Genomic DNA, 26,580 nt, shown 5'->3' on the forward strand with positions numbered 1-26,580 from the left:
TTGGTCTAATTAGCATCACAATACCTGAATTATTGAACTATTTTTTGTCTCGTGTCTCAGTTTTCACATTAATCTCTCATTTAGATGGTCATCTGTTGCTTCTTTGCAGTGTTTCCTGGCCACTTTTCTTCCTGTACAGCGTTTATTCGGTTATTTTAGTCGCAATAACAAAGAAAAACCCAACAAATTTAACCTTCTGCGTGCGTTCTGGTTGCAATTTTTAACATCTGCCTGAAAAATGTCAAGTTTTTATCTGCAAGCAGTCTAATTAGCCTCATAATTAGCATCACAATACCTGTATTATCGCACTATTTTCTGCCTCGCGTCTCAGTTTTCACATTAGTCTCTCATTTAGTTTGTCATCAATTGCTTCTTTGTGTTGTTTTTAGTCTGATTTTCTTCCTGTACAGCGTTGACTCAGTTATTTGAGAAAGAAAAACACAACAAATTTAACCTCCTGCGTGTGTTCCGGTTGCATTTTTTAACATCTGCCTGAAACATGTCAAGTTTTTATCTAATTAGCATCGTTTTAAATGCTATCGAGGCACTCTGAACATCAGGAAACACGTTTTTTAGTTGGCTATTGTTTGCTTTTTGTGGACATGTGTGCTTAATTATCTGTAAGCCGTGCGACCAACGCGACCCTCGTCTGTTTACGGATCCGCGGCTCTGTTTTTGTTACTGGGAGGTTCTGCCGCTGGTCCTGGATTGGTTCAGGCTTCGGTTAATTGTGGCGGCTGCAGGAGGCTCGGCGACACCCCCCCCCCCCCCCCCCCCCCCACACACACACACACACACACACACACACACACACACACACAGCTCCATCTTTGAAGTATTAAGTGGACCGGGTACCTTGTCATTAGGGCCGAGGCTTTCATCTGCAGACCGAGCGTGGACATTGTTAGCGGAGGGCAGGGCGCTGGAGGAAGTGGAAGAGGCTGTAATTTTGGATTCTCTCAGGGAAAGGGAACAAAAAAAAACCAACAAAGAACACAGAGATGGTTCTGGAACAAAATGATCCGCTTTGGTTTTGAGGAAGATGGAAATACGGACGCCCACACGAGAGCTGTTGGTGTGTTTTCACCGGCGTTGTAGTGGCCATTTCTCCACCTCGTTCACTTTTTAGAAAACGCCGCTTCGGCTGCCGAGGTTAGTTTGAGGCTTTTTCCAGCAGCGTTCCTCACAGAATAATCGATTCCACCAAAGTATGGGATCAAAACCACGCAATCAAGAACAAAAGCATGGAAAATTAACTAAAACACGGTGGAAAACTTGACTTTCTCACCTTCAACACTGACTGAAATGCAAACACAGACCTTCGTCTTCGTTGACCTTCACCACATATAATAAAGACTCCTACACTCCACTAATACGAGCAAAATATAAACAAATCAATTAAATTTGCCATTAGAAAAGCTGTTATTTTCCAGTGTTTGGACACTGACTTTGCTCTCACAGTTCTTAGACTAAAGCACATGCAAGGGTTAAAAAAAACTAAAATTAGTGTTTATGTACAGTTCTAGATTAAAAGGAAGTTTACATCCACTTGTAAAGACCATTTTTATCATATCAGTCTAGAGTTTTCAGTGACTCAGAATTTTCTATGATGGAATCAATGAAACACAAAACAATCATGCCATTAGTTTTTTTTTTTCTTAGGTGCGTTACAGGTCTTCTGGAAATATGACAAAATCTACCAGGTAGAAATATACAAACAGTTATGCTAATATTTGGTTAAATTTGTCCATTTTCCCCTGAATTTGGTTCTTCTGGTTTCTGTCTGCAATCTTCTGGTTTATCATTGACTCTTCTGAACAGAATTGATTCAGTTCCACTAAATTTTACTTGTCTCTTCAGGTTCTTGATGGTTTAAGTCAAGACTTTGAGGAGACCAGTCTAGAACCTTCTTTCTAGTCTGATGGAACCATTTCTTTCCCACCTCTGATGTGTGTTTGGACTCATTGTCTGGTTGAAACATCCAGCTGTGTCCAAGATCATCCTTCTGATGATGGTTTTAGGTTTTCCTGAAAAACGTGGAGGTAATCCTCCTCCTTCATTATTCCATTTACTTTGTGTAAAGCTCCAGCTCCACAGAGCATGATACTGCCACCACCATGCTTGGTGATAGGTTTGGTGTTCTTGGGGTGAAAAAAAGACCTGCCCAAGACAATCTAAAACCAAGACCAAAACCAAATCTAAACCAGTCCAAAACTGAAGCCTGTTTTAGGAACAGTCTGAAACCGTCCTAAAAAAGTCAAAACCAATACAAGATCGGGACCAGAACCAAACCTAAACTACTCTTAAAAAAAACGTCCAGGACCCGCCCAAGACAGTGTGAAACAAGTCCTCGGCCAGGACCAGATCCAGAGTAAAATAATTCCTAAACCAACTTTAAATCACATTCAAAACCAGGAGAATCAAGACTGAAACCAGACATTAACCACTCCCAAGAAAGTCCAAAACCAGTCTAACTTAGTCTGAAACCAGTCCAGAAGCACTTCTAGAAAACCCCAGAGCATGATACCGCCACCTCCATGCTTGATGGTAAGTTTAGTGTTCTTGGACTTAAAAAAAAAGACCCAACTAAGGCAGTCTGAAATCAGTCCTCAGCCAATTCTGGTGTAAAATAAACCCTAAAACAACTTTAAGTCACATCCTACCTAAGAAAGTGACCAGTGAGTGTTTCTGAAAGTCTACCGATGATGGATCCTTCTGGTGGTTAAAGCAGGAAGTCCCACCCGAGAGTGTTGTGTTGAAGATTCAACTTTCAGAGTGTCTGTCCTGTATGTCATCGGCTGTGAGTCTGTTTTGGAGGCGCTCTTGTCATTGAAACACCTCCCTAGTTAAAGTCCTTTCTGTCTCCCCCTCTCCCTCACCCCTCTCCCTCACGACGGCCTGTCTGAGTAATGGCATTTTCATTAACTTGTGCTGTCGGAGGAGAAAGTGAGCCTGAACAGCCGTGAGCTGGCAGGGAGAACGTGACTCCGCCACCTCCGGATGACTTTGTCACATTCTTCTCCAGCCGAGGTCTTGGGGGAGCTCCGGCTGGCACCATTAGAGGCAGCATTGATTGAGGCACACTGTTTTCAGCGGAGCACTTAGTTCAATCAATGGCGTTTGGCCTGACCTTAACTACCTCGGTGAGCACAGCTCCCCGCCTCTAGTCAAACCACTCCACCGTTTTTATTGCTTGGAAGAGAGTCTGGGGAGAGAGCTGTTTGAAGTGTGTGAAAGTCTTGATTTTAGTCGGGGCCTTTTTCCTCTTTGAAGAATCCTTTTTCATTCTTAAAGATCCAACTTTGTTTTAACGCCCCGTTCTCTGCAGCTACTGTACAGGTGTTTGAGGAAACCAACATTGCTCCCCAGACGAGAGTTTGTTGTCCTAAAACATTTCCTACCATCCATCCTCCTCGCTAACAGCAATTACTGCAGTAAATCGCGGCTGTCAGCGTTTCGGGGCGTGGTAGCAGCTTTCTGACAGATCTGAGCTCCGACAGCAGCTCTGCTGAGTCAATTATAGTCTTTTAAATGAGCAGCATCTGTCTCATCTCTCTGTCCACAGAGGACTCGTTCAGGGATGAAAGAAAATGCAAAGTCTCCTCCTGCATTTCAGCAGCGCCACACTTTACCTCCTCAGCAGTCACGTCTGAAGAGGGGGAAAAAAGCTCCGCCAGCTCCTTTGTGTTGTTTTTTGCGATGCTAATGAGCAGAGAAGCAGCCCTTCAAACCAGGAGGCCACTGGTTTGATCCCAGCAGACACCAGAGTTTCCAGCTCTGATCAACAGATCTTCATACTAACAAGTTATTGTTTTGTCTTGGTGAGTAGGGGAGGAACAGCAGATATCTAAAGCCTCTGTCAGACATGCTTTCCCCTCTGTTAATCTGACGGCAGCTGAACTTGAATGAATAAAAACCCTCTCACTTTAACAGAAACATTGCGCTGGAAATCTTACTGGGTTAAGATTACTGCATGAGCAATGGTACTCTGAGCTGTTTAAGTGATTATGAGAAGACATTTCCATGTTTTACCACTGATATTCTTCCAAAAACATCGCAGACGGAGTTTTTCCTCCAAGTTTATTAAATATCTGCAGTACCAGACAGCAGCAGGATCCATTTAGCCGTCTCCAAAACAAGAGAGCTGCACTTACAGTTATGGACGAAAGCACTGGCACCCTTGGAATTGTTCCAGAAAATACACCATGTCTCCCAGAAATTGTTGCACTTCCGAATGTTTTTGGTATACACGTTTATTTCCTTGATGTGCATTGGAAAAACACAAAAAGTACAAGGAAAAAAACAAAATTGACATAATTTTAAACAAAATTCAAAAAAGAGCCGGACAAAATTGTCAGCACCCTCAACTCAACATTTGGTTGCACACCCTTTGGAAGAAATAACTAAAACCAGTCGCTTCCTAAAACCATCAGTAAGCTTCTTACACCTCTCAAATGGGATTTTGAACCACTCCTCTTTTGCAAACTGCTCCAGGTCTCTCAGATTTGAAGTGTATCTTCTTGCAACGGCAGTTTTGAGATCTCTCCATGGGTGTTCAATGGGTTTTGATCCCGACTCATTGCTGGCAGCTTCAGAACTCTCTAGCGCTTCAACGAACTAAAATCACAGTTTAGCTTGTTGCTTCCAGTAGTTTAGGATTATTTCCTCTGAGTTCATTAAACAGCTGCAGCATCAGACAGCAGAAAGATCTATAAAAGCAAGAGAGCTGCACTTATATGGAGCTAAAGCACTGGTTGAGTTTGTTGCTTCCAGTTGTTTAGGATTGTTTCCTCTGAGTTTATTAATCACTGCATTATCAGGATCCATTTAAGCATCTCCACAGCAAGATGGAACAACAGCGTCAGCGATTCCAATTAATTACTTTTAATTATAAATTACCCCAGACATGGAGACGGGATTAATCAGGCTTTAGTGGCTGGTTTTACACTGTTTACTTTTAGCTCTGAGTCACAGAATTACAGTTTAGTTGGTTGCTTCCGGCTGTTTAGGAGTTTTTCCTTGGAGTTTAATAAATTCCTGCAGCACTCAAACCTCACATCTCTTTATTGATGATAATTAACAGCCATTAAATCAGACAGAAATACCCTAAACAACCCGTGTGATACTATATTTTAACAATGTGAAGCATTTTAATTGTACTTTTAGTAGCTTATGCTAAAAACTGCGCAGTGTGTGATATTCAGAACGATTTTTGAATTCCATGATTAAGCCTAGAAAACTGTTTGGTAATTAAAACCAAGAGTTTTGAAGGCAGATGGCTTCAGGATAAAGATATGTGTAAATGTACCATGTCTTTTTTCTGGGTCAGATTGTCCACTAATCCCAGAGTAGCCGATTTGATCCTCGACGTTGTTCTTCTGCAAAACCCTGAACCCAAAGTCGCTCCTGATTGCAGCTCTGCCTCCATTATTATGCGAGTTAAACGTCTGAATGAGTAAGTTTTTGAGACCAATATTCCAAAAACACAACAAAAGAAAACTTCAGTGGGTGATTTATCTCACCACATTTGCTGATATTGTCAGATTTTGAAAGAACAATGGGCGCTAAAAGGCTCAATCTGTGACCAAATGTCTTGTGAAGGACGGATCTGAGCTGTGAAAGCGTGACTGTACGGAAGTGAGGCGGGGAGTTGTTGGAAAAGCTGACACATCTGTGTCCTCCTGCAGCTTTAATAATCCGTGACACAGCAAGAATCCAAGGATCAGGTGATTTATCGCCGTGTTAAACCCTCAATACTGCCCAGTTATGTGCTCTCTCAACAGCTTGTTTTAGATATCTAGAGGGACAGATGAGTGAAACGCTGCAGTTTTATATTGTGTGTTAATGTGGCTGCAATTATTTCTTCCTGAACCTGCTGTTTATAGACTGGGTTTAAGAAAAGTTACGCATTTCTGCAAAACTAAGGAATTATTTTTCAAATTTTGCCATTTCCTTCAACTTTTTTCCCATGCAATGCTTCAAAATGCACACGAAAGTGCATTTAAAAAGCAAAATATGCAGAAATTTGATTTAAAAAAACATTTTGCAGTGCCATCTTTTACTCAAAACGACTCTCACATGATCTGCAGTTAATTTGCTTTTACTGCCCTAATTTTCCAATTCAGTGCTTCAAAATGCACGAAAAAATGCATTGTGGAAGCACTGAGTGTTAGCTTGGCATGTTTTAACCTGCAAACAAACAGGTTCTCATTAATCAACAGATAAATGCCAGTTAGCGCTACAGGCTAAGTTTCATTCGTTGTTCTTGTCTGGTTCTTAATGACAAATCACCATCGTCATATACAGACTAATAACCAAACCAGGACGGTGCACAACCACCAACATCACTACGTACAAAACAGAGATAAACAAAAATACCAAAAAGGTCTGGGTTTGAAAGGCATGTAGAAACAGAAAGAATCCGTTTGCAGACAGTCCTTAAACTGTCCGTGCCGTAAAATTACCATTTAAAATGAATAATGGAATCTAACCTTATTTTGTTTTTGTTTTTTATTGATCTTTGGCATTCAAACTGTGTCATACTGCACAAAAGACACCTCTGAATTCTCTCTACTTCTGACTGTTCTACTTCCACAGAGGACTTTATATTGCAGTGAACTCACAGTGAATAAAAATGTGACAACCGCAAAAAAAAGAAACGCCAGCAGCTGCTCAAAACATTAAGCCCTGATAACAACAAAACATGCCAAATCTGCACAAAAGCTCCAGCATCTATAAGACTTAAAACGGGGGTTTTAGATTCCAGTTCTATGTTTGAGTGTAATCTGCTTCAGTCCTCACAAGATTAGTAAATAATACAAACACATGTACATGGAGGAGCTGGATGAGCACCTGTCAGATAAATATTTCATTTACTGGTTTTGTTCAATCAACACCAGTTTAAAACCTGTGGCCATCTTCTGCTGTCGGGCAACAAAAATCGCAGCGAAATGTCCCTTTAATTAGTAATGTCTTGTGACTAATTGATGCAGATAATCCATGCGTGCACTCGCTGCATTAGTCTGCGCTGGGACAGCTGGGCAGGCCTGAGGCGCTACCGTCCGGACTGACGGACATATGGACGGACGGACTCTGAGGAGGCAACACGATTGGACGGAAACCGACAGGGAGCCGGGTGTCGGAGACACTCAACAGAAACACAAGAGGAGGAACAACAGTTTATTTCAGGCCCTGGCTGCTCTCTGTGGACAGCCAATCATCTGCTCTCAGTGAGCCAGAGAAGAGGCTGCAGAGCTGTGAGGAATATGAAATCAGTTAGCAGCAGCTAGCCGTCAGTCTGCAGCAGCTAGTATTTCTCTGTAGCAGTTAGCAGTCAGTTTCTGCAGCAGTTGGCATTCAGTTATTCTCTGTTGAAGTTAGCTTTCATTCTGGCTGCAGCAGTTAGCATTCAATCTCTGTGCAGCAATTAGCATTCAATCTCTATGCAGCAGTTAGCATTCAATCTCTGTGCACCAGTTAGCATTCAGTCCCTCTGTAGCAATTAGCTTCCATGTAGTCTCTGTAGCAGTTAGCATTAAGTCATTGCAGCAGTTAGCATTCAGTCATTGCAGCAGTTAGCATTCAGTCTTTGCAACAGTTAGCATTCAGTCTTTGCGACAGTTAGCATTCAGTCTTCGCAACAGTTAGCATTCAGTCTTCGCAGCAATTGGCATTCAGTCTTAGCAGCAATTAGCATTCAGTCTTAGCAACAGTTAGCATTCAGTCTTTGCAACAGTTAGCATTCAGTCTTTGCAACAGTTAGCTTTCAGTCTTTGCAACAGTTAGCTTTCAGTCTTTGCAACAGTTAGCTTTCAGTCTTTGCAACAGTTAGCTTTCAGTCTTTGCAGCAGTTTGCATTCAGTCTCTCTGTAGCAGTTAGATTTCAGTCTGGCTGTAGCAGTTAGCATTCGGTCTGTAGCAGTTAGCATTCAGTCAATCTTTGCAGCAGTTAAACAGTCAGTCAGTCTCTCTGCAGCAGCTAACAGGCAGGCAGTCTTTGCAGCAGTTAGCATTCTGTCGGTCTCTGTAGCAGTTAGCATTTAGTCATTCTCTCTGTACCAGTTAGCATTCAGTCAGTCTCTCTGCAGGGTCTCGTCACAGCAGCAGTCTCTGATTGGAGATGATGTTCGTCTTCTGGCCCCGAGGAAATGAAGGGAAACCGACTCGTCTGCCAGCGGCGGCATGACGAGTGATAACAGCGAGCGTTTAGCAGGAGGCCGAGGCAGGACGGCAGATGCCTCCGGCTATTACGTCACAGCAGATTTCACCTCCTTTTTCCTCTTATTGGGTTTTATCAGGGGTCCCTCCAAGGAGCAGAGTTCAGGATAAACTCCACATGTTCAGAAATGTATCAGAAGTCTTGCAGCCGTGGAAAGCAACTATTGTGATGCTTTTTATAGTCTTAGAAAGGAGGTTGTGGTCTATAGATGGACATGCAAAACTTCTGTCACAAAACCTTGGTGCTATGCTAAACATAAACACTGTATTCCCTTAAGACTCTGAACCCCAAAATCCACCAGTGGGCTGCAAAGTCATGTTGTCTTTAAAAAAAATAAACACCAAAATTACAGAAAAAACAAAGGATTGTCAGAGGTTTAACTTCCCGACAGTCCTTGAACAAATCATGTGTAATATAAAGTTTCTGAAAAAATATCCAAAAAATTAGAATTTGTGCATTTAATTGGAAACATGCTCTTTCTATATGTACTTTTCATTCTTTAAAACTAGTCAGGGTTATAAACTAGAAAACTGTAAAGTTGTCATTCTTGTAGCATCATCAGATTTCTTCAAAATAAGGTTTTGTTATTTCGAATGCAATTTAGAAATAAGGTCCAACAAATTAAGAACATTTGTGGATCTTTAAAGTCGCCTTAAACACTTCAAAAGTTCAAACTTATTGGTATTTTGTAGCTTTTAAAGAGGAATTTTTCTGAATAATCCTCACAAAACAACAAGCTGTGGCTCTGAACTCCGGATCCCCTCATCCAAAGTTTGAGATAAATATGATTTACTGCAATTATAACTTCTTGAAAGCAACAGACTTCCGCAGACTCGAGTCAATTCAAATCGCATTAATGCCGAAGTCTTCAGTCAAAGTGGAAAGAAAGGAGAGCCGAGCAGCAAACGGAGGTTCTGGAGTCGAGACAAATCAAATGTAATGTGTTAATGTTGTGCAGACGAGACGTTTCTCAGGTCTTAGAAGCTTCAGCAGTCATTTAGAAATCTCGCCTTCTCAAATTTACTTCTTTTTTTGGAAGCTTCGGTTCATCCTTCATCTTGGAAACCAAATTCTGAACAGAAAGTTTGTTGTAGACGATCTGGACCTGTAGAAAAGGTGTTTAAATTTAAGTCATGTAGGCTTAAAAGAGGTCATTTTTCCTCACTTTTGCTTCATTGTAGTAAAAAGTCCTGCACCTCTATGGAAGAACATCCATGACTAGAAAAGAAAACTCTCTGATACAGTTTTAAAAAGCTTTAAAAAAATCCCAAATAAAAAGAGGATTATATAATACTGGCACTTATTGTTTAGATAGATTACTGTTTATGCTTCCACACAGTTTTCCTCTCTACTCTGTTCATCTGTAGAAAGATGTTTCTCCATGCTGAATGTATCTTCCAACAACTTGCTCCTCTGTTCACCGTTTCTGAGCCGTGCTGCATTTATTTTATTAATACAGTAGATTAGATTTTTCTCTCTCACTCTTTATTTTCACAGATTTTTTGTCATGTGACTGTTTGACTGCTGAATTGATCATTTTCTCATATTGGTAACAAGAAGTGGAAAACGTTTGTCTTTTTCGAGGATTGGTTGGACATTTTTTTTAAAGGAGTTGTGTAGAATACGGTGATTTTACTGAAATATCAGTTAAATTTGGTCATTTTTTTTTTGTCAGAACCACAGTTCACACGTGATACATTCAGGGGCTGTTGAAAATCTGACATTTTTGTTCAGTTTTAACCGTCTGATAAATGGTGGCATTTTAGTGATTTTTATCATCAACTCTGCTTTTATACCTGCTGGCTGATTTAGGGGTTTAGACCTTTAACTTCAGCCTTTCTAGTCACTTCGAAAGCAAATATTTTTATGTATCGTCACACAAGAGAAATCCATTGATGAAGAGTAGCTCATCACAGACCACGATGCATTGCAGCTTCATTTTTTTTCTTCTGACTCATGGATGCGACTTTTTATTCATATTCTTGACTTAAAAAAACCAAAGCAGAACTCCACGTTGAAGAAAAGTGCGTCCTCTCTTGACAAAAAGTTTTGTCTTTTCTACTTTTCATCACAAAGTCGTCGCTGCAGCTCTTTGAACATCACAGACCGACAACGTACAAAAGCGAGGCGGGGATCCGAGGGCGGATTCGTTTCTTTTGATTTGGCGTCTCGGCTCCGGATGACTTCCATGGAAAGTAAACATTTTCATGCAGATGAGCAAGTGTTTGGGTGCACGTAAGGCGGTGATTCATCAGGCAACGTTTGGCTAAAAGTTCCTGTGGCAGCGATCCGACAGTTCTGATGTTTGATTCTCACGGACGACGACGAACACGTTAAACAGTCCTGAGTTTGGTCTGCAGGTTTCTGAGCCTCATTCAGTTCATCTCGTCATCTTCTTTCTCTGCTGGTTTATTCATCCTCGTTCTCTTTGATCAACAACATTGATCAAAATATGGAAAACAAAGCTCAGGCTGTTGGAAAGTCTCTTCACTTTCCAAACAATCGTCTGTCCAGAGAATCAGCAGAGAAACAAACATCACGGCTGGTTTCAGATGCCTCATAACAACGGAAACAAAGCTGACGTACCGTCGGTCTGTTCTGTGTTTAGTCCCGTTTTCCTGCTACTGTTTACCAAAAAGCAGTCTGAGTTTGCATCTTTGCTTTATCTGTCAAACTTTATTTATATTGCACTTTTCAAACAATTTACAAAACACAAGATGTTAAAGTACCCTACTGTTTAAAAGTTTGGGGTCCCTTAGAAATGTCTATTTTTGAAAGGAAGGCATTTTTTTTCCAATGAAGATAGCATTAAATTTATGATAAATCCACTGTAGACATTGTTAAAGTGCTAAATGACTATTCTAGCTGGAAATAGCTGGTTTTTAATTAAATATCAACATAAATAAGTAAATCCTAAAGCAACAAAACAAAAAAATGCATGAAAGTATGACTAAATAAACGGCTTTTTTGTTTGGTTACTGTCACCATTACCAATATAGAGGTACAGGGATCCTTTAAAGTCAAATTAGAATGTGCAAACAGTGTCTGCTTTTCACCTTTTTGCACCGTCTTCATCGAGTTTGTTCGGTTGTAATCAAGCTGTAGATATTCAGACTTCTTATGGTAAAGTCAAGATCTTACAGTGTTATATAATGGAGAAAACCAAATGATAGATGGAGGAAAAATTCCTCTTTTACCATCAAGAAACCTCCGGCAGAACCAGGCTCAGGGTGGACAGACATCTGCCTTCACTGGTCGGGGTGAGGCGAAAGACAAAAAGATAGAAGTTGTGTCAAAAGTTGATGAAAAATCAGTTTCTGCTCGATGTTTTATGCCTCATCTTTAGAATATAGCCTGATATGTAAAGGATTATAAGATCAGGTGACATTGTGGTGCAGAAAATACGTCCCACCGTAGAATTCACAAAAGCAGCAGGGTTGGAGACAGTCGCTCGTTAAAACGTCACCAATGTAATCTCAGCTGTGAAGCAACAGCAAAATGTCAAACCGGACCGGAGCTGCTGATGCTCGTTTAATTATCTCCCACCGTCGCGTCCTGCAGAGTAAATCCACACAACACCGGCTGATGAAAAAGCAAATTTGCATTTTATTTGACAAACTTTTTTTTCTGGGATGTCACTCGATGCCTGGGCTCCTTTGGATGGAAACACTGCTGCTCACCGGGCTCAGAGGGTTCGCACATCTGGCCAGAGGTTATGTTTACTGCCCGGCTTGTTTAATTAAGAAATCTCTAAATCCTGCAAAGAGCTTTAAGTGACATTTAGTGGGAAGTTGCAGCAAGTAATTGGGTTTTAGTGCCGATCTGGATCTTGTTAAGGTATTTAACAGTGTAGAGTGTGGACCTTTTTTTTAACTCTTTCACTGTTTTCTGATAAATGAATGCTCTTGTTTGGTGAATAAACTAGTATATAGACACTTGTACTTTGCATGCGCTAAGAACAAAACTTCGTATCCCTTCCTGCTTTGTCTGCAGCTCTCATCTTTAAGAATTTGGTTCTTAGTGAAGAACTCTTAATAGCAGCAAACAAATATGTCGTTTAATAGTTTTAAGAAAAGTCTCATTAGTTTCTCAACACATTGGACATTGTAATTTTAATATTCTGAAACCCACAAGCTGCTGGAGAGTTTAAAAACATGCTGTTTTTAAAAATGTGCAAAATTACACCATTTATCAGAGTCAGACTGAAAAAACACATTTTCAACTTTCAGACAGCCCTTGACCAAAACATTGACTTAATATACCTATTTTTTCTTTTAAATAACAGCAGAAATTAAAATTGAAGTACTTTTGGATAATTTACAATAGTTATTTTACAGCCAGTAAAAGAACGAATTACAATTTGTGAGATGCATAATTTTTATTTGGGCATTATTCATAGTTTTAGCCAGCTTTTTATGCTTAATGTGTAAATGTATTGTTTATGTCTGATGATTTTACTAGATGTTATCTGTAGTTTAACAAAAGTGGTAAAATCTATTAAGTTTTCCGTTTTAATGTTGTGGCTGCCCAGTTTTTGTTGCTTTCCAACATCCCCACTGTGAAGCATGGTGGTGGCAGCATCATGATGTGGGGATGTTTGTCAGCAGCAGGACTTAGTCTTATCTCCAGTACATTAAAAATAGTTTTGTTGTTGCCAAATTGATTCTTTTTTTTTTGTACATTTGAGCATCTAGTTGGATGATAAAGTCATGGCAAAGAGCAACGAGATAATTTCTGGGATTCGTCCGACATTTGTGAGTAGGATCGATGTCCGTGTTGAGCTTCTGGACGAACATCTGCTGCATTTTGCTCAGAAAAAGTTCGACTATCTCATGTTGGTTTTAGACAGAAACATCACCAGCCTCATCTTTAAAGAGAGCAAAGAAACAAATGACGAACAGCGGGAGAAAAGGCCAACGGGAACAAGAGGAACCAGATGTGGCAAAGAAAAGGGCAAAGGATGAAGACAAAGAGAGGCTGAGCAGGAAAGATTAAGAGAATGAGGTGGTGGGAGATGAAGAGACAAAGAGAGCGATGGAGGAAAATACAGAGGAGGCTCTAAACACAGGAGGATGTGAGAGAGAGGAGGAGTGAGACGGAGAGAGGAGGCTTAAAGAGGAGTTCAGTGATCTCCCTCTAATCCAGAGCTGCATTTTATTTCACCTCATCTGAGGAGGCAGAAAAAAACGGAGAGTAAAAAATGAAGAAGTCGCGCTGGCTAAATTAAAAGGAAGTCTGCAGACTCCTCCACACCTCCTGTCCTCGGCCTCCCTCCTCCAGCTCCTTCCCCTCGCCCAAAAAAACAAAAAAAACAAAGAGTGTGTGTGATCAGAGGGATGAATGGGGGTTTGTAGCCTGCCTGCTGCAGGATCAGCCATCATCCACACTTCAAACGCTGCCCACATCATCCAGACGCTCAGCAACAATCCTGATCCGCTGCTGCATCAAAAACCAAACCAGAAAACCTCCTCAACCCGCTCTGAACCCGAACACCGGGCAGCAGGAGGGCGGACACTTTCATTTAGCAGGATTTTAGACAGGAGAGGGACTGGTAGAGGGTAAATACAGAGGAAAAAACTTGGACAGTTTTACTGTTATTTAGACTCTCCAGAAAAACGTGGGCTAAAATCCTTGATTCCACGGGCTAAAATACTTGATTATGCGAATGAATATGCAGTGTTTTTATGCCATTTTTTGCGGGAAAATTGCGGAAAGTTGCAAATTATGCGAATAGTTGTGAAATATGGAAAAAGATGCGAAATATGTAAGAACTGGGAAAAAGAGGTGATTCTTCTCCTACATCCTGTTACTAGGACACACATCCCTTACTGAGGTTAAAACACTTCATTTTTTTTAAGAAATTGTAATTGGGGTTTAACCACACACACGCATACACACCCCGGTGCGCTCCTACACACACACACACACACACACACACACACACACACACACACACACACACACACACACACACACACACACACACACACACACACACACACACACACACACACACACACACACAGCGCACTGACACAGCACACTCCCTGGAGAAGTTGTGGAGAAGTGCTGCAACACGGTAGCCTAGCCGCGCTAGACCCAGCTCTTAAGACACAAGGGTCTACGACCGCTAGACAGGGATGGAGGCGGGCTAAAGGGTTGTCTATCAAATCACTCTGCAGCAATTGGGTAGGTATACAACCAATCAGCGCAACGAATAGGCTGACGTAGTTCCTAGAGCGCCGGCGGATTGTGGCTAAGTCCCATTAGCTTCCCAACCAGCGGAGCCAACTGGTATATTAAGGATTTGCCATATCCCGTCGGCATAAGTCCAAATACGTCTTTCTTCTCAATGAAACACTTCAGTGCCGTCCTTTGTTTATCTTTCAAGTTGAATTTTAGCTTCAAATCTTTAAGGGCTGTGGCCAAAGCCGAGTCCAAAGATAACTGTTTATTGTGCGCCGGTTGTTTCTGTCAGAATCGTCACGCCTCTGTCACTTAGTTACGCCCGCTTTCTGACTCTACACTTCATGGTGATTTGTCCGGCCAGTTTTAGGAGAATCCAGCCTCGAGCCTTATGGAGGGTAACTAGACCCACCCTGGCAGAGAATTAAATTTGTTGCCGTGGGTTGTCTAGCGCGGCTAGGCTAGCAACACGGTTGATTTTCTTCGGTGCTCCAGAACGATGTTACACGGGGTGCAAAAATGTTTCCCCCACTTCCGTGCAGTAAATCTGGGTACTGTTTTGCCCGGTCTCTGGCTGAAATATTCGTAGGTAAATGTGATCTTTGAGCATTCGCCATTCTGGTTTTTCGTCTGAGCGCCACGTTCCGCATCAGCTCGTGCTTCCAGTGTGTGTGAATGCACGAACTGATGACGTCAGGCCGGGCGTCACATAAAAACTCATTCACAACTCTTTATATTGGTTATAGTTTTCTCATTTTATGCGGAAACTGTGAAATCAAGCGGGACCCGCATATTTTTTTTTCGTGGAAATGTGAGATTCTTGCGGGAATTATGCGCTGTTTTGCGGCCTTTTGGGAAATAATTGACCCCCGCATAATCAGCGGCATTTTGGTGATTAATGCGGGAATTCATGCGATCGCATAATCGCGTTTTTCTGGAGGGTCTAGTTATTCTACAGATTGTTCCTGTTTTGTCAAATCACAGATAAACTATATTAAAATCAAAGACAAAACTAGTAATTTACATATGAAGTGCACAAAACAGGCCAAAACTGTAAATAATGTCCACATCAAAAGTAAAAATTTTTACTAAATACCATTATTTTTTACTGTATTTAAATGAGCAAAAAATATATTCATTAAAAAATATAAATAGAACAGTTTTAACCCTTAATTGTCATATCTGTCATAATGGCAGAAAAACTATTTTCACAGCTTTAAAAAAATATTTTACAGATTTCAACTGTTTGGTTAAATGTTTTGTTACAGATAAAATATACTAAACTTAATTTATATATTATGTGCGGAAAACAGGCCAATACTGTAAATAATGTCCACCTCAAAAATCTGTATTTTTGTTTTTCATTCTTAATAGCATTTGACTAAAAATAAAACATTACAATACAGCTTGTATTGTAATTAAATTTAGAATTTAAAAAATCTGTTTTTTTTTTCATGATTTTTAATTATTTTATTTATTTTTTGTTGTTGCAAATTCCACTGTTTTAAACAGACATTTTTTGCAACCCCGCTGCCAGATTGTAGCATTTTTTTTCCCCTACAGAATTTCAGTTTACGGTGATATTCTCTTAATGAAAGACTTAAATGATCAGTGGAGTGTTTAAGCCGTCAGTCACACTATTTATGGAGAGAAAAACGCATAACTCAAGAAATCAGAGGCTACGTTTGTAAGATAGATAGATTAAACCTTTATTAATCCCACAGCAGGGAAATTTACAGTAAGTCCATCGAGTCCAGCGGTGGTGAGTTACCAAGCGAAGCCTCGTCTCTGCTCCTCGTGTTTTATCTGCAGTCAGGATGCAGGAGTTTAACCTCTTCTGCTGCTGTAGAAATGAAAGCAGGAGGCGTCTCCGGTGCAGGAGTCCTTCCCTGCAGCAGCATGAGGTAATAAGGCTCGGTGCCAGCGCCGCCCCGGAGAAATAACCGGCCGGCCGAGGCAATAAATAGAGTGAGAGATTCTCGCTGACACCGACAGGCCGGGCCAGCCCATTAAAGCCCGACCTCCACGACCTTGGAGGAGCCCAGACCGAGTGTTCGCCCACCCAGCCACCTGCTACAACCTCCTCCTCCTCCACCACCGAGAGGAGGTCTGAACACCGGAACACGCTTCAGAAAACACTCCTGGAGGCACAGTGGAGCCCACATGTTTATATTTACTGCCTTACTCGTGTCATATTAAACCATAAGTCTCCTGGTAATCGACATTTTCCTTTTCCTTTCCGAAAACAAGCAAACAGTGGATCCTGCATCCACCAGAAGCTTCTTAACGAAAACAGCAACAGAGATTTCAACAGTGATTTCTGGAAACAAAATTACTGATATTTTGCCAATTTTCATGAAAACGACGACAATAAAGTTTAGGGTTTGCTGGTTGATGATGCCTCCACCGTGCTTCACAGTTAGGATGATGGAAAGCAGTAAAAACTGAGCAGCCACGATGTTAGCCCTCGTGTTGTCCTTACCAAAAAGTGTTGCCTTGTCTGAAAAATGCCCAAAAATTCAGAAAAAATTTCCCCAAATTTTTAAAAATTTGCAAAATCTTCAGGAAGAAAATTCCTGAAATGTTTCCCTCAAAAGTTTTATTTTTTTAAATGAAAAAAATCCCCAAATTTGACAGCGAAATTCACTGGATTTTGGTTGATTTTTTTCCTCAATGTCGAACATTTTTTTATTTGTTTTATTCCACCAAAAAATGTTCAAAAATTTCCTGAAACAATTTTGAAAATGTGGAAGTTTTCACTGTGAAAATGTTTTTTTCCCCCACATTTTTAAAACTTTAAAATGGTTTAATTTGACCCGCAGGATGACAAGAGGGCTAAAACGTTAAAACTTTTTTTTTTTATAGATTTTGCTTGTTTTGTTGAATTACAGATAATATCTAGGAAAATCAGAGAAAAATTAATAATTATCATGTTGGGTATTCGTATTTTCACTAATTTTCTTTGGTAGTAATAATTTCTTCTTTTTCAGCGAGTGACCATAGAATTATGTTTTCCTGTCTTTAAATCCACTAAAATGTTGTTTTTGCTAAAATCGCCTGCTAATTTATTAGTTTTTACAATTTTTTTTTTTTAGTGTTTTCCAAGGTTTTGTCCACATACTTTTCTCTTGCTGCCACGTTTTCATAGTTTTTTTTTTTTTAGTTTTTTTGTATGCTATAGACAAACTCTGATCTCTGGTGCTCATTTATTTTGCTGTTAAGGATTTTGACAAATACAAACACAAAATTGAATTGAATTCTGTGAAACAACCACTCATACTGAGGTTGTAAAATATGAGAACGGCCGTCCTGAACAAGAGGTTTTCATGATTTGTCTGATCGATCATTTTTGTAGTCGTTGGGACTAATTTAGTCAGTCTTGATTTTATCTTTACTGAAAGATTCCCACACCATGGTGCCGTTTAAGACATGAATTCAGTTGGATGAAGGACCAAAGTTTGACAAGATTATCCAGTCAGTTGTCATTATTGTTCCACTTCTGTGCCGTAAAGCTCCATTGGTGTCCAAATCTGATCAAAAACACGTTAATCTCAGATTTTTCACCACTCCTCCTTCTTATTAGCAAACGTTCAGCTGGCCTGGTCCCCGTTGCTGCTTTGATCACACAGAATGACAGAAGTCAGTGTTGGCAGCTACATGAGTCCAGTGAGCGGCTGGATGATGAGTCAGAATAAATGTTTTCACTGGTTAATGTGCTCTCAGGGTCAAGGAGTGTTCTCCAGAACTGATTTCTACAAAGAGCTGACAGAAATCAAATGTGTTTACGGTCATTTCTAACTGCAACGCTGGAGAGCGGAGTGAAAAGCCGTCGCTGAGAGGGGCAGGAAGTCGGCGTAAAAGCTGGGATAATGGTCACATTTTCAGATGATCTCTCCAGGGAGGCATTGGCGCTGTTCTGTTGGGTTGTTTGTGTGAAAATGCTACAAATAGCTGAGAAACAAATGGAGCTAGAAGAAGAAAAACACGGTGCTGGATGTTGGATTGTTGGTTAGTGAAACTTAGTTAGTAGACCGAGGCGGATACTCTACGTTCAACAACTCTAAGATGTGGAAGACGCTGGTTTCTGAAGCTGTTTAACATGTTGTTCTGACAGGAATCCAGCTGAATTCTACGCTTTAATACATGTACAACTGCAAATCTGCTGTGTTTTTTGTTGTCCAACACAGAGAAGACTCCTCTGCTATTGATTTCCATTTTAACAGTCAGAATCTTCTAGCTTTTCAAACTGCCATGCATATATCATTTACCGATCTGTCTTTACTTTACAACCTCCTACATAACCTTCTACTGCTGCTAAAACAGCCCTGGATTGTTGAGGGGCTGGTGTAGAACCACAACAATACCACACAACAAATAAGGAAGAGAACAAAACCTTTCACTAATTAACACAAATTACTTATTATCCAACGAAAGATAGTCCAGTCCGGGTTTTCATGAGTACCCTTTTTGTACAGGATCTAAACTGTAAAACCAGGATGTTGCAGTGGATCCTTTGGTTCCTGTGGGTTGATGGTTGGAACCTCAACAGTTTAATGTTGTTCCGGTGCATCCTGAGGATACTCAATCAGAATAAGATCTTGGGAAGTTGGAGGGCCGGGTCAACACTTGGGAGTCTTTTATGGGCATCTGTGGCTGAAGTGAAAGAGTGGGTTGTCCACTAACAGCAAGGTTTGATTCTCAGCCTCTCCATTGGTCCTTGGACAAAACACTACGACATTAGTCCAAATGACGGACGAGCAGCTTTCATGCATCTAAGAACCCTTAAGTTGGAGTAAATAATGTTCAGACTTCTCTTCTAGATTAGTCAGAGGATTTCTCTAGACTTTGCGGCATTCATTTTACCTTCTACCTTTACAAGCCTTCCAGTCCTAATGCAGACAAGCAACCCCATGTCATGATGCTGCCACCACCGTGCTTCACAGTGATATCACAGTGGTAGTGTTTGGTGTCTAGTCTGATGGGCAAAAGCTCCACTCTGGTCTCTTCCGACCAAAGAACCTTCTTCAGGTGTCTTCAGAGTCTCCACATGTCTTCTGGTGAACTCTAGTCCAGATTTAATTTGAACTTTTTCCAACAGAGTCTTTCTCTTTGTCTCCATGAAGCTTTGACTGGTGAAGAACAGACAACAGTTGTTGGATGAACAGTCTCTAACATCTCTGCTGTTGAAGCTTGGAACTCCTTCAGAGGAGTCATAGGAGTCTTGGTGGCCTCCCTCACTAGTCTCTTTCTTCTCGGTCTCTCACTTTTTGAGGACGTCCTGCTCTAGTCAGATTTATTCATGTTCCATCTTCCTTCCCTTTCATAATGATGGATTTAACTGGACTCCAAGAGATCTTCAGAAACTTGGAAATCTTCTTGTATGGTCCTGCCTGATGCTTTTTTTCCTCAGAGTTTCTTGGAGCCTTCTCCAAGACTGTATCCTACAGTCATTTACACTCCACCCAGATGGTCTTTGTTTCACTAATAATGTGACTTGTATCAGTTTACTGGACCTGTATTGACGTCGGTGAGTCACTTTAAAGGTTGTGATACAGCATGTCTGAGCCTTGTAAGCCTTAGCTTGAGTTTAGTGTTTGCCTCTACATAAACAGACATAAATTGAGCAGAAAAAGCACAAATTGGTGCAGAAACGTTGGGTCTTTACTTCAGTTTAACCCCCCGGTGTTCAGACTGAATCTTCATGCCGGGAACCATTGAGACTCGGACTAACACTCTGTTGGTTTTGGTGTTTTTCTGGGATTTGTGGACACAAAGAACAACAGAGAACAGCAGCAGCCTTATCCTTTAATATCTGTCTTACGTTTTCTGTTGGCTCAGTGTCTCAGCCGGCAGCCTCCCCCTCTCCGGTTCCTTTAAACCTCCCCCCTCCATCGCCGTCTTCAAAAGGCTTCACCTGTTAGTGTTCTCTCCTGCAGGGCACATTTTCTCAGCTTCTTTGTGTTCTTTTTCCCCTCCTCCTCTCTCTTCTTTGGTGATAGAGATCCTCCACCGTGAAGCGTCTTATTCTGCTGACCACATCAGACAGGCCAGCCGCCGCCCGGGACTCGCCGATGTGTGGGAGGCAGGGTATTAGGGGGTATTACTGAGGCGGGAGGGGAGGGGGGTGTAAACGTGGGGTCAGGTTACCGGTCTGAGAGCAGCAGGTGAGAACGGGCTGATGGAGGTAACGGCTCGAGGGCAGATCAGACCTCTGCTTCTTTGTCGATTCATCTTCAGGCCAGCTGTGCTCCTGAAAAATTGAATTTGGAATCTGTTCAGACACACGAGTGTCTTCACTGTGACGCCACAAAAAGGAGCTGAGAAGTCACAACGAGGGAAAGAACTGATGGCGTTACGCTATAAAGCCATGAAACGGTATTAAATATACTAAATGTGCACTGTAGGGGAAAAAACATCTAAAAAAACACGGTGAAAAATACAAGAAAATTAATGGAAAGGTGCAGTACATTAAAAAATGCGAAAAAAATATGTGTATATATATATATATTTAAAGTAATGGAAAATATCTGTAAAATGATTTTTTTTCAGATTTAAATACAGCAAAATAGTGTAATTTAAAAAAGAAAATATAAGTATTTATTTATAATTATAAATATATGACATGGTTTGGGATGTTCAGTATTTTACAAAAGCTGCAGGAGCACTGGGAGCAGAGCATCACTGCACAGAAAGACTACCTCAACACAATTTAAATCAGGTCCAGTTTATGATATTTATACACAAAGTCTTAGATGTTTTCTGAATGTACCTCATGTAGGAAGTGAAACCAAACTGTCGAAGGTGCATGAAGAAGCTTTGCATGTTTTGTTTGGAAGTGGTCGAATTTCACACTGAAGCTCGTCTTTCTCAGCTCCACAATCAATTAAATGTGCACAAACCCATAAAAATAAAATAACTTCACATCTTCGCATTCCGGTGAACCTCAGGTCTGCAGATTCTCCCGCACGAACACCGAGAACAATTTTCCGGGTTTGATCGAATTAGCGAGTGCAGATATATCAAAGCGGCGGCTGAATAATAAGCCGGTAATTGCTGCCTCCTCCTGCTGTCTCGGGGTTGGACCGCCGTTATCAGCTCTCGGTCTCTGGGCCTCCCGGAGCTGCAGATCTCTCCCAGGGCTTGTCTCCTCCTTATCTCGGCCTCACACTTCACGGAGGGGAAGTTCTTAGAGTTCTGGGCCCTGCAGATAGCGACTGACCCGTCTCTTCCCTCTCTTTTTTTTTTTTTTTTTTTTTATTTAAGGAAGCTGCAATCTGCAAACGTCTGACTAGATTATCCCTCCAGTTGTGCACGCTTCACTGTCTGAGGACGGCGTCTCCTCTGCACCTGTCCCTCCTTAATGTGGACTCGGGTGTCTTTGAAGCCGCCGTCCTGTTCGGAGGGTCTCTGTGAACATGTCAGAGGCAGAAAGCTGACAGAAGTTAAGCGACTCCCTTGAAGCTGGCCGCCTCTTTAAAGCGCCCCTTCCCTTGGGCTGCTTTGATTGAGCGTCTGATGTGAGCAGGAGAGTTTGTCGTAAAAACGGCTAATCAAGCCGGAGTGAAAGCTGCTGGTGGTTTCCTCCTCCCCGTGAATCTTTTGTTTCCTTTATCAAAGTCAATCAGACTCTCTTTGAACCTTCCTGCTCTCAGGCTGAACCGTTGGTGCACACCTGGAGGATCTCTGAGGCCTCCGTCTTTTATCGACTTGTTTGCAAAAATGCAAATTGCTGTTTGAAAATAAAGCAATCTGGAGAGTAAATGAAGAGAAAGTGTGTTGAGGTAGATCGGCTTGAAATTGAGCCGTTTTAAAGCTTGAAAATGTGGAAAAAATAAATATTTTCACACTGAAACTTCTGATGTCCACATTTTCAACATTTTTGGGAAATTTTTGAAAAACTTTTGGTGGGAAAAAAAGAAATGTTAACGATGTTTTGTAAGAACATTCACAAAAAAATCAACCAAAATCCAGCGAAATTCGCTGGATTTTGGTTGATTTTTTTTTGTGAATATTCTTACAGAAAATATTGGAAGTTTTACTGATATATATGGAATCACTTTAGATATTTTGGGGATTTTTTTCGAAGATTTTTACTCGTTTTTCGAAAATATTTGCAAGAATTTTCTTGCCAAATTTGGGGGATTTTTTTTTTTAGAAAAGAACTTTCAGGGAATTATTGAAATTTTCTCCCTGAAGGTTTTACAAATTTTCATTTATTTGTGGATTTTCTTTGCTGAATTTTTGGACTTTTTTTTTTCAGTCAAGGAAACAATATTTTTAGGACATTTTGGAAAAAAAAAAGAAATGTTAAAAATGTTTAAGAACATTCACATAAAAATCAACCAAAATCCAGATTTTTTTTGTGAATGTTCTTAAAGAAAATATTAAGTTTTACTGATATATGTAATCGTTACAGATATTTTTAGGATTTTTTTTGAAGATTTTTACTTATTTTTTTGAAAATATTTACAAAAATTTTCTTGCCAAATTTAAGGGATTTTTTTTAAATAAAACTTTTATGGAATTATTGGAATTTTCTTCCTGAAGGTTTTGCAAATTTTCAGAAATTTGGGGAATTTTTTTTCTGAATTTTTGGATTTTTTTCAGACAAGGAAACAATATTTTTTGGTGCCCGTAAATAAGGACAACAGGAGGGTTAAACACCAGTTAAGCCCATCAGAGTCTTATCGGGCGTCTCGCTGCGTTTTATTTTCTGATTAAGCCCCGATGGAAGACGCTCCTCGCTGGGCAGGACGCTGGAGGTTTCTGTTTCCAGTAGAAATGTCGCTGCAGCAGATTTTCTGACTGTCCGTTCTGGTTTTTGTCTCTGACAGATGGTGCTGCTGACAGCGGAGAGCTGGACCTGAGTGGGATCGATGACAGCGAGATAGAGCTGGTAGGTTCCTGCTGCTGCTCCACGGTCCATGTTCCTTCGCCCGCTGGACTCTCTGCACGTTGCTTTCTCTTGTCACATCATTTTTCACTGCAGTATAAAGCCCTGAACCTCCATGGACACAGAACAACCATGAAGAATGTCTTTTTCTGCAGGATTACACGGTTAAAATAAAGTAAAAAGCAACTCGACAGCAAAGAAAGAAAACCTCTGGAACTTCATGAGAAAATAAATCTTCAAAAGGGTATTTGAAAGCTGTAGCTTCTCAATTCTAGTGGTGTTTGATTTAGTAATAAAATGCCAGATAAAAATACTGTCATTTATGAAGCACTTTGTAGAACTCAGGCTTCACTCTGGTGTGTTGTTTAAACAAACTGTAGAAGAACCAAAAAATAAAATTACAGCAAGCAAGCAGGTTTATTTATGTGGCAACTAACCGTGCACACACTGAGGTTATTCAGTGTTTTACAGTAAAATGTTTAAAGAAAAACGAATAAAATCAACATGAAATAAAAATGTCTAGCTTATTGTGGCTTTTGCATAAAAAAGTAAAATATTAAGTGTTTTTTTTTTTTGCCATTTATGGAACACATTTCAAAACTCAGGTGTCACAAGAATGTAGATCTATTCTAGAAGAGCCCAAAAATAAAATTGGGAGCAATTATATTTGACAACTTATAACTTGTACACGTAGAGGTCATTCACAGTGATTTACAGTAAAATGTTAAAAAAAAACAGCTTAAAATGACTTGAAAGAGAAATAAAAATAAAAAGGTTTAAAAAATTTAGTGAAAAAAAATTTAAAAGGGCACAGCAGTTTTAAATATTTATTTTTAGTGTAAATAATAATATAAATAATGATGATATTTATTTCTTAAGCTGATAAAACAGTGTAAAAATGAAATGGAAGATAAGACAGAATAAAAACATTAAAAAGAAAAGAAAAAAAATAGACATGGCTCAGCAGTTTTAAATATTTATTTTTGTTTTCAATATAAATAATATAAATAATAATGATATTTTTAAGCTGATAAAACAGTGTAAAAATGAAATGGAAGATAAGACAGAATAAAAACAATAAAAAGAAAAAGACAGAAATTAAACAGGGCACAGCAGTTTTAAATATTTATTTTTAGTGTAAATAATAATATAAATAATGATATTTTTTTAAGCTGATAAAACAGTGTAAAAATGAAATGGAAGATAAGACAGAATAAAAACAATAAAAAGAAAAAAGACAGAAATTAAACAGGGCACAGCAGTTTTACATATTTATTTTTATTTTCATTATACATAATATAAATAATGATATTTATTTCTTAAGCTGATAGAACAGTGTAAAAATGAAATGGAAGATAAGATAGAATAAAAAGAAAAAAATAAACAGGGCTCAGCAGTTTGATATTTTTATTTTCAATATAAATAATAATATAAATAATAATGATGTTTTTTAAGCTGATAAAACAGTGTAAAATGAAATGGAAGATTAAAAGAAAAATAAAAAAAATTAATTAAAAATTTTAAAAAGGAGAGCAGCCATTTTTAATGTGTATTTTTATAAACAAAAAAAGTAATTTATTTATATATTTTTTTAGCGTGAAACTGAACATGGATCTGTCATCTCATGTTTGCAGCAGTTTGGAATTTGTTTCTTCTGTTGGTTTAAAATGCAAATCATGAGATTAAGAATTAATTGAAGCGACTGTTTGAGCAGAAACAGAGAATCGTGGGTATTCCGGTGAGATAATTGGACTCTGCTGTCGTCTCTCTGCAGTATCTGCTGAATGACAAAGAAGTCAAAATCAAGACGGCGCTCTGGATGGCGGAAAACTCCGACTACCTCAAAGAGCAGAAAGGTGCTTTCAGGATGCGACACGACTCGCATGTTTGAATTTAACTTTCACTCGTACGCCGCCGCTTCCTTCCGCTTTCACTCCTTTACCTCCGCCTGAACCTGCTGGGTTTTGTTTATACACGGAGCTTTCTGTTGTGTTTTCAGAGAAAGAGGCGAAGATAGCGAAGGAGAAGGAGCTCGGCATCTACAAAGAGAGGAAGGTAAAGACTTTTAGACGACGGGAGGAGGTCGGTTTTTAACCAGTCAGACAGAAACGACGAGCAAATGGAGCGAAAAGCAACACATCAGGCGAAAAAAGCAGCAGTCAGATGAATGTGTTGGCGTCTGAGAGGCCTCAGACTGACCAGTTATCCACCTGAAACCTGCACCGTCCATCCTGTCATGAAGCCAGTTATTCCTCCAGTCTTTCCTCTGTTGTTTTTCTCCGTCTGACGCTGATTCAGCCTCAGAACGTCTCAGATTGTTGTTTTGGGTAAACAGTCGGGGCCAGAGGAAGATAAAAGAATGCAGTTGTTAAAGGAAATGCAGCGATTTTGAAGGAAATAAAGGCTTTCTGCTCCCAAAAAAAACACCCAAACCTCTCAGATTCATCCTCTAAAAGCCTTAATTTAGCTGAAAACTCCAATGTTTTGTCAGATTTTAGTCTCGGCGATCACGCACAAGGATCTCAGGAAACTGAAATGGAATTAAATCTTTCCGTAATGCCGGGATACGTAATTTCCAGTAATGGCTCAGATTTAATGTTGGGAATCATACGGTCAGTTTCCTAAATCCTGAAGCCACCAGAACGCTGTTATGTCCAACCAAAGATTAAACTGGAATTATGATGCTTCTCATGATGAACGTATGCCAATGCATCCAGATCTCAAATTAAAATGGACCCAAGTGTCATTTAGATGGTACAAACAAAACATTTTAAGAAGATAAACGACCTGTAATGGACATTTTTACAGCATGATAACAACACAGAAGGCCCAGAATAATCATATATTTATAAAATCTTGTATGAAATATTGATATAATAATGCCAGAAGAAGAAAAACCAGAGCTAAACCTTGTAAAGTTCAGATTAAAATGCTGTTTTTTGTAGATGTTTTTGGTAACATCTGGTTTAATGAGCCTTCGTCTTTGTTTGAAACCCGACAGCCGAGAGGCCCCTCGAGGCGTCGCCCTCCGATCCGGGCCAGCACCGCCGACGAGGCCATCGAGAAGATGCTGGAGCAGAAGAAGATCTCCTCCAAGATCAACTACGACGTGCTGAAGGACCTGGACGTCAAACCCGGCTCCAGTCCGGCTCGCAAGGTCGAGTCTCCGAAGAAGGAACCGACGGCCGCCAAGCTGACCAGACGGAACCGGATGCCGGCCAGAACTCCGCTGAGCCTCAGTACGCCGCTAAGCTCCCTGGGAAAAAGGTGAGTGGACGACGAG

At 40.2% G+C, this 26,580-nt stretch overlaps 1 protein-coding gene across 2 annotated transcripts in view; it reads left to right on the forward strand.

Annotated features, from left to right (window-relative positions):
- Positions 1-26,580, forward strand: part of brf1a (BRF1 RNA polymerase III transcription initiation factor subunit a) — a 129,006-nt gene that overhangs the window by 50,611 nt on the left and 51,815 nt on the right. Inside the window, exons 13-16 of one of the 2 annotated variants that reach the window (XM_051957835.1) lie at positions 23,239-23,300; positions 25,072-25,153; positions 25,297-25,352; positions 26,299-26,564. In XM_051957835.1, the coding sequence (XP_051813795.1) occupies positions 23,239-23,300; positions 25,072-25,153; positions 25,297-25,352; positions 26,299-26,564 (466 nt within the window). The remainder of the gene's footprint in view (positions 1-23,238; positions 23,301-25,071; positions 25,154-25,296; positions 25,353-26,298; positions 26,565-26,580) is intronic. The other variant, XM_051957838.1, reaches the window with a different exon arrangement.

This window comes from Acanthochromis polyacanthus, chromosome 1, assembly GCF_021347895.1.
Source record: "Acanthochromis polyacanthus isolate Apoly-LR-REF ecotype Palm Island chromosome 1, KAUST_Apoly_ChrSc, whole genome shotgun sequence".
In the NCBI taxonomy this organism is placed as follows: Eukaryota; Metazoa; Chordata; class Actinopteri; family Pomacentridae; genus Acanthochromis; species Acanthochromis polyacanthus.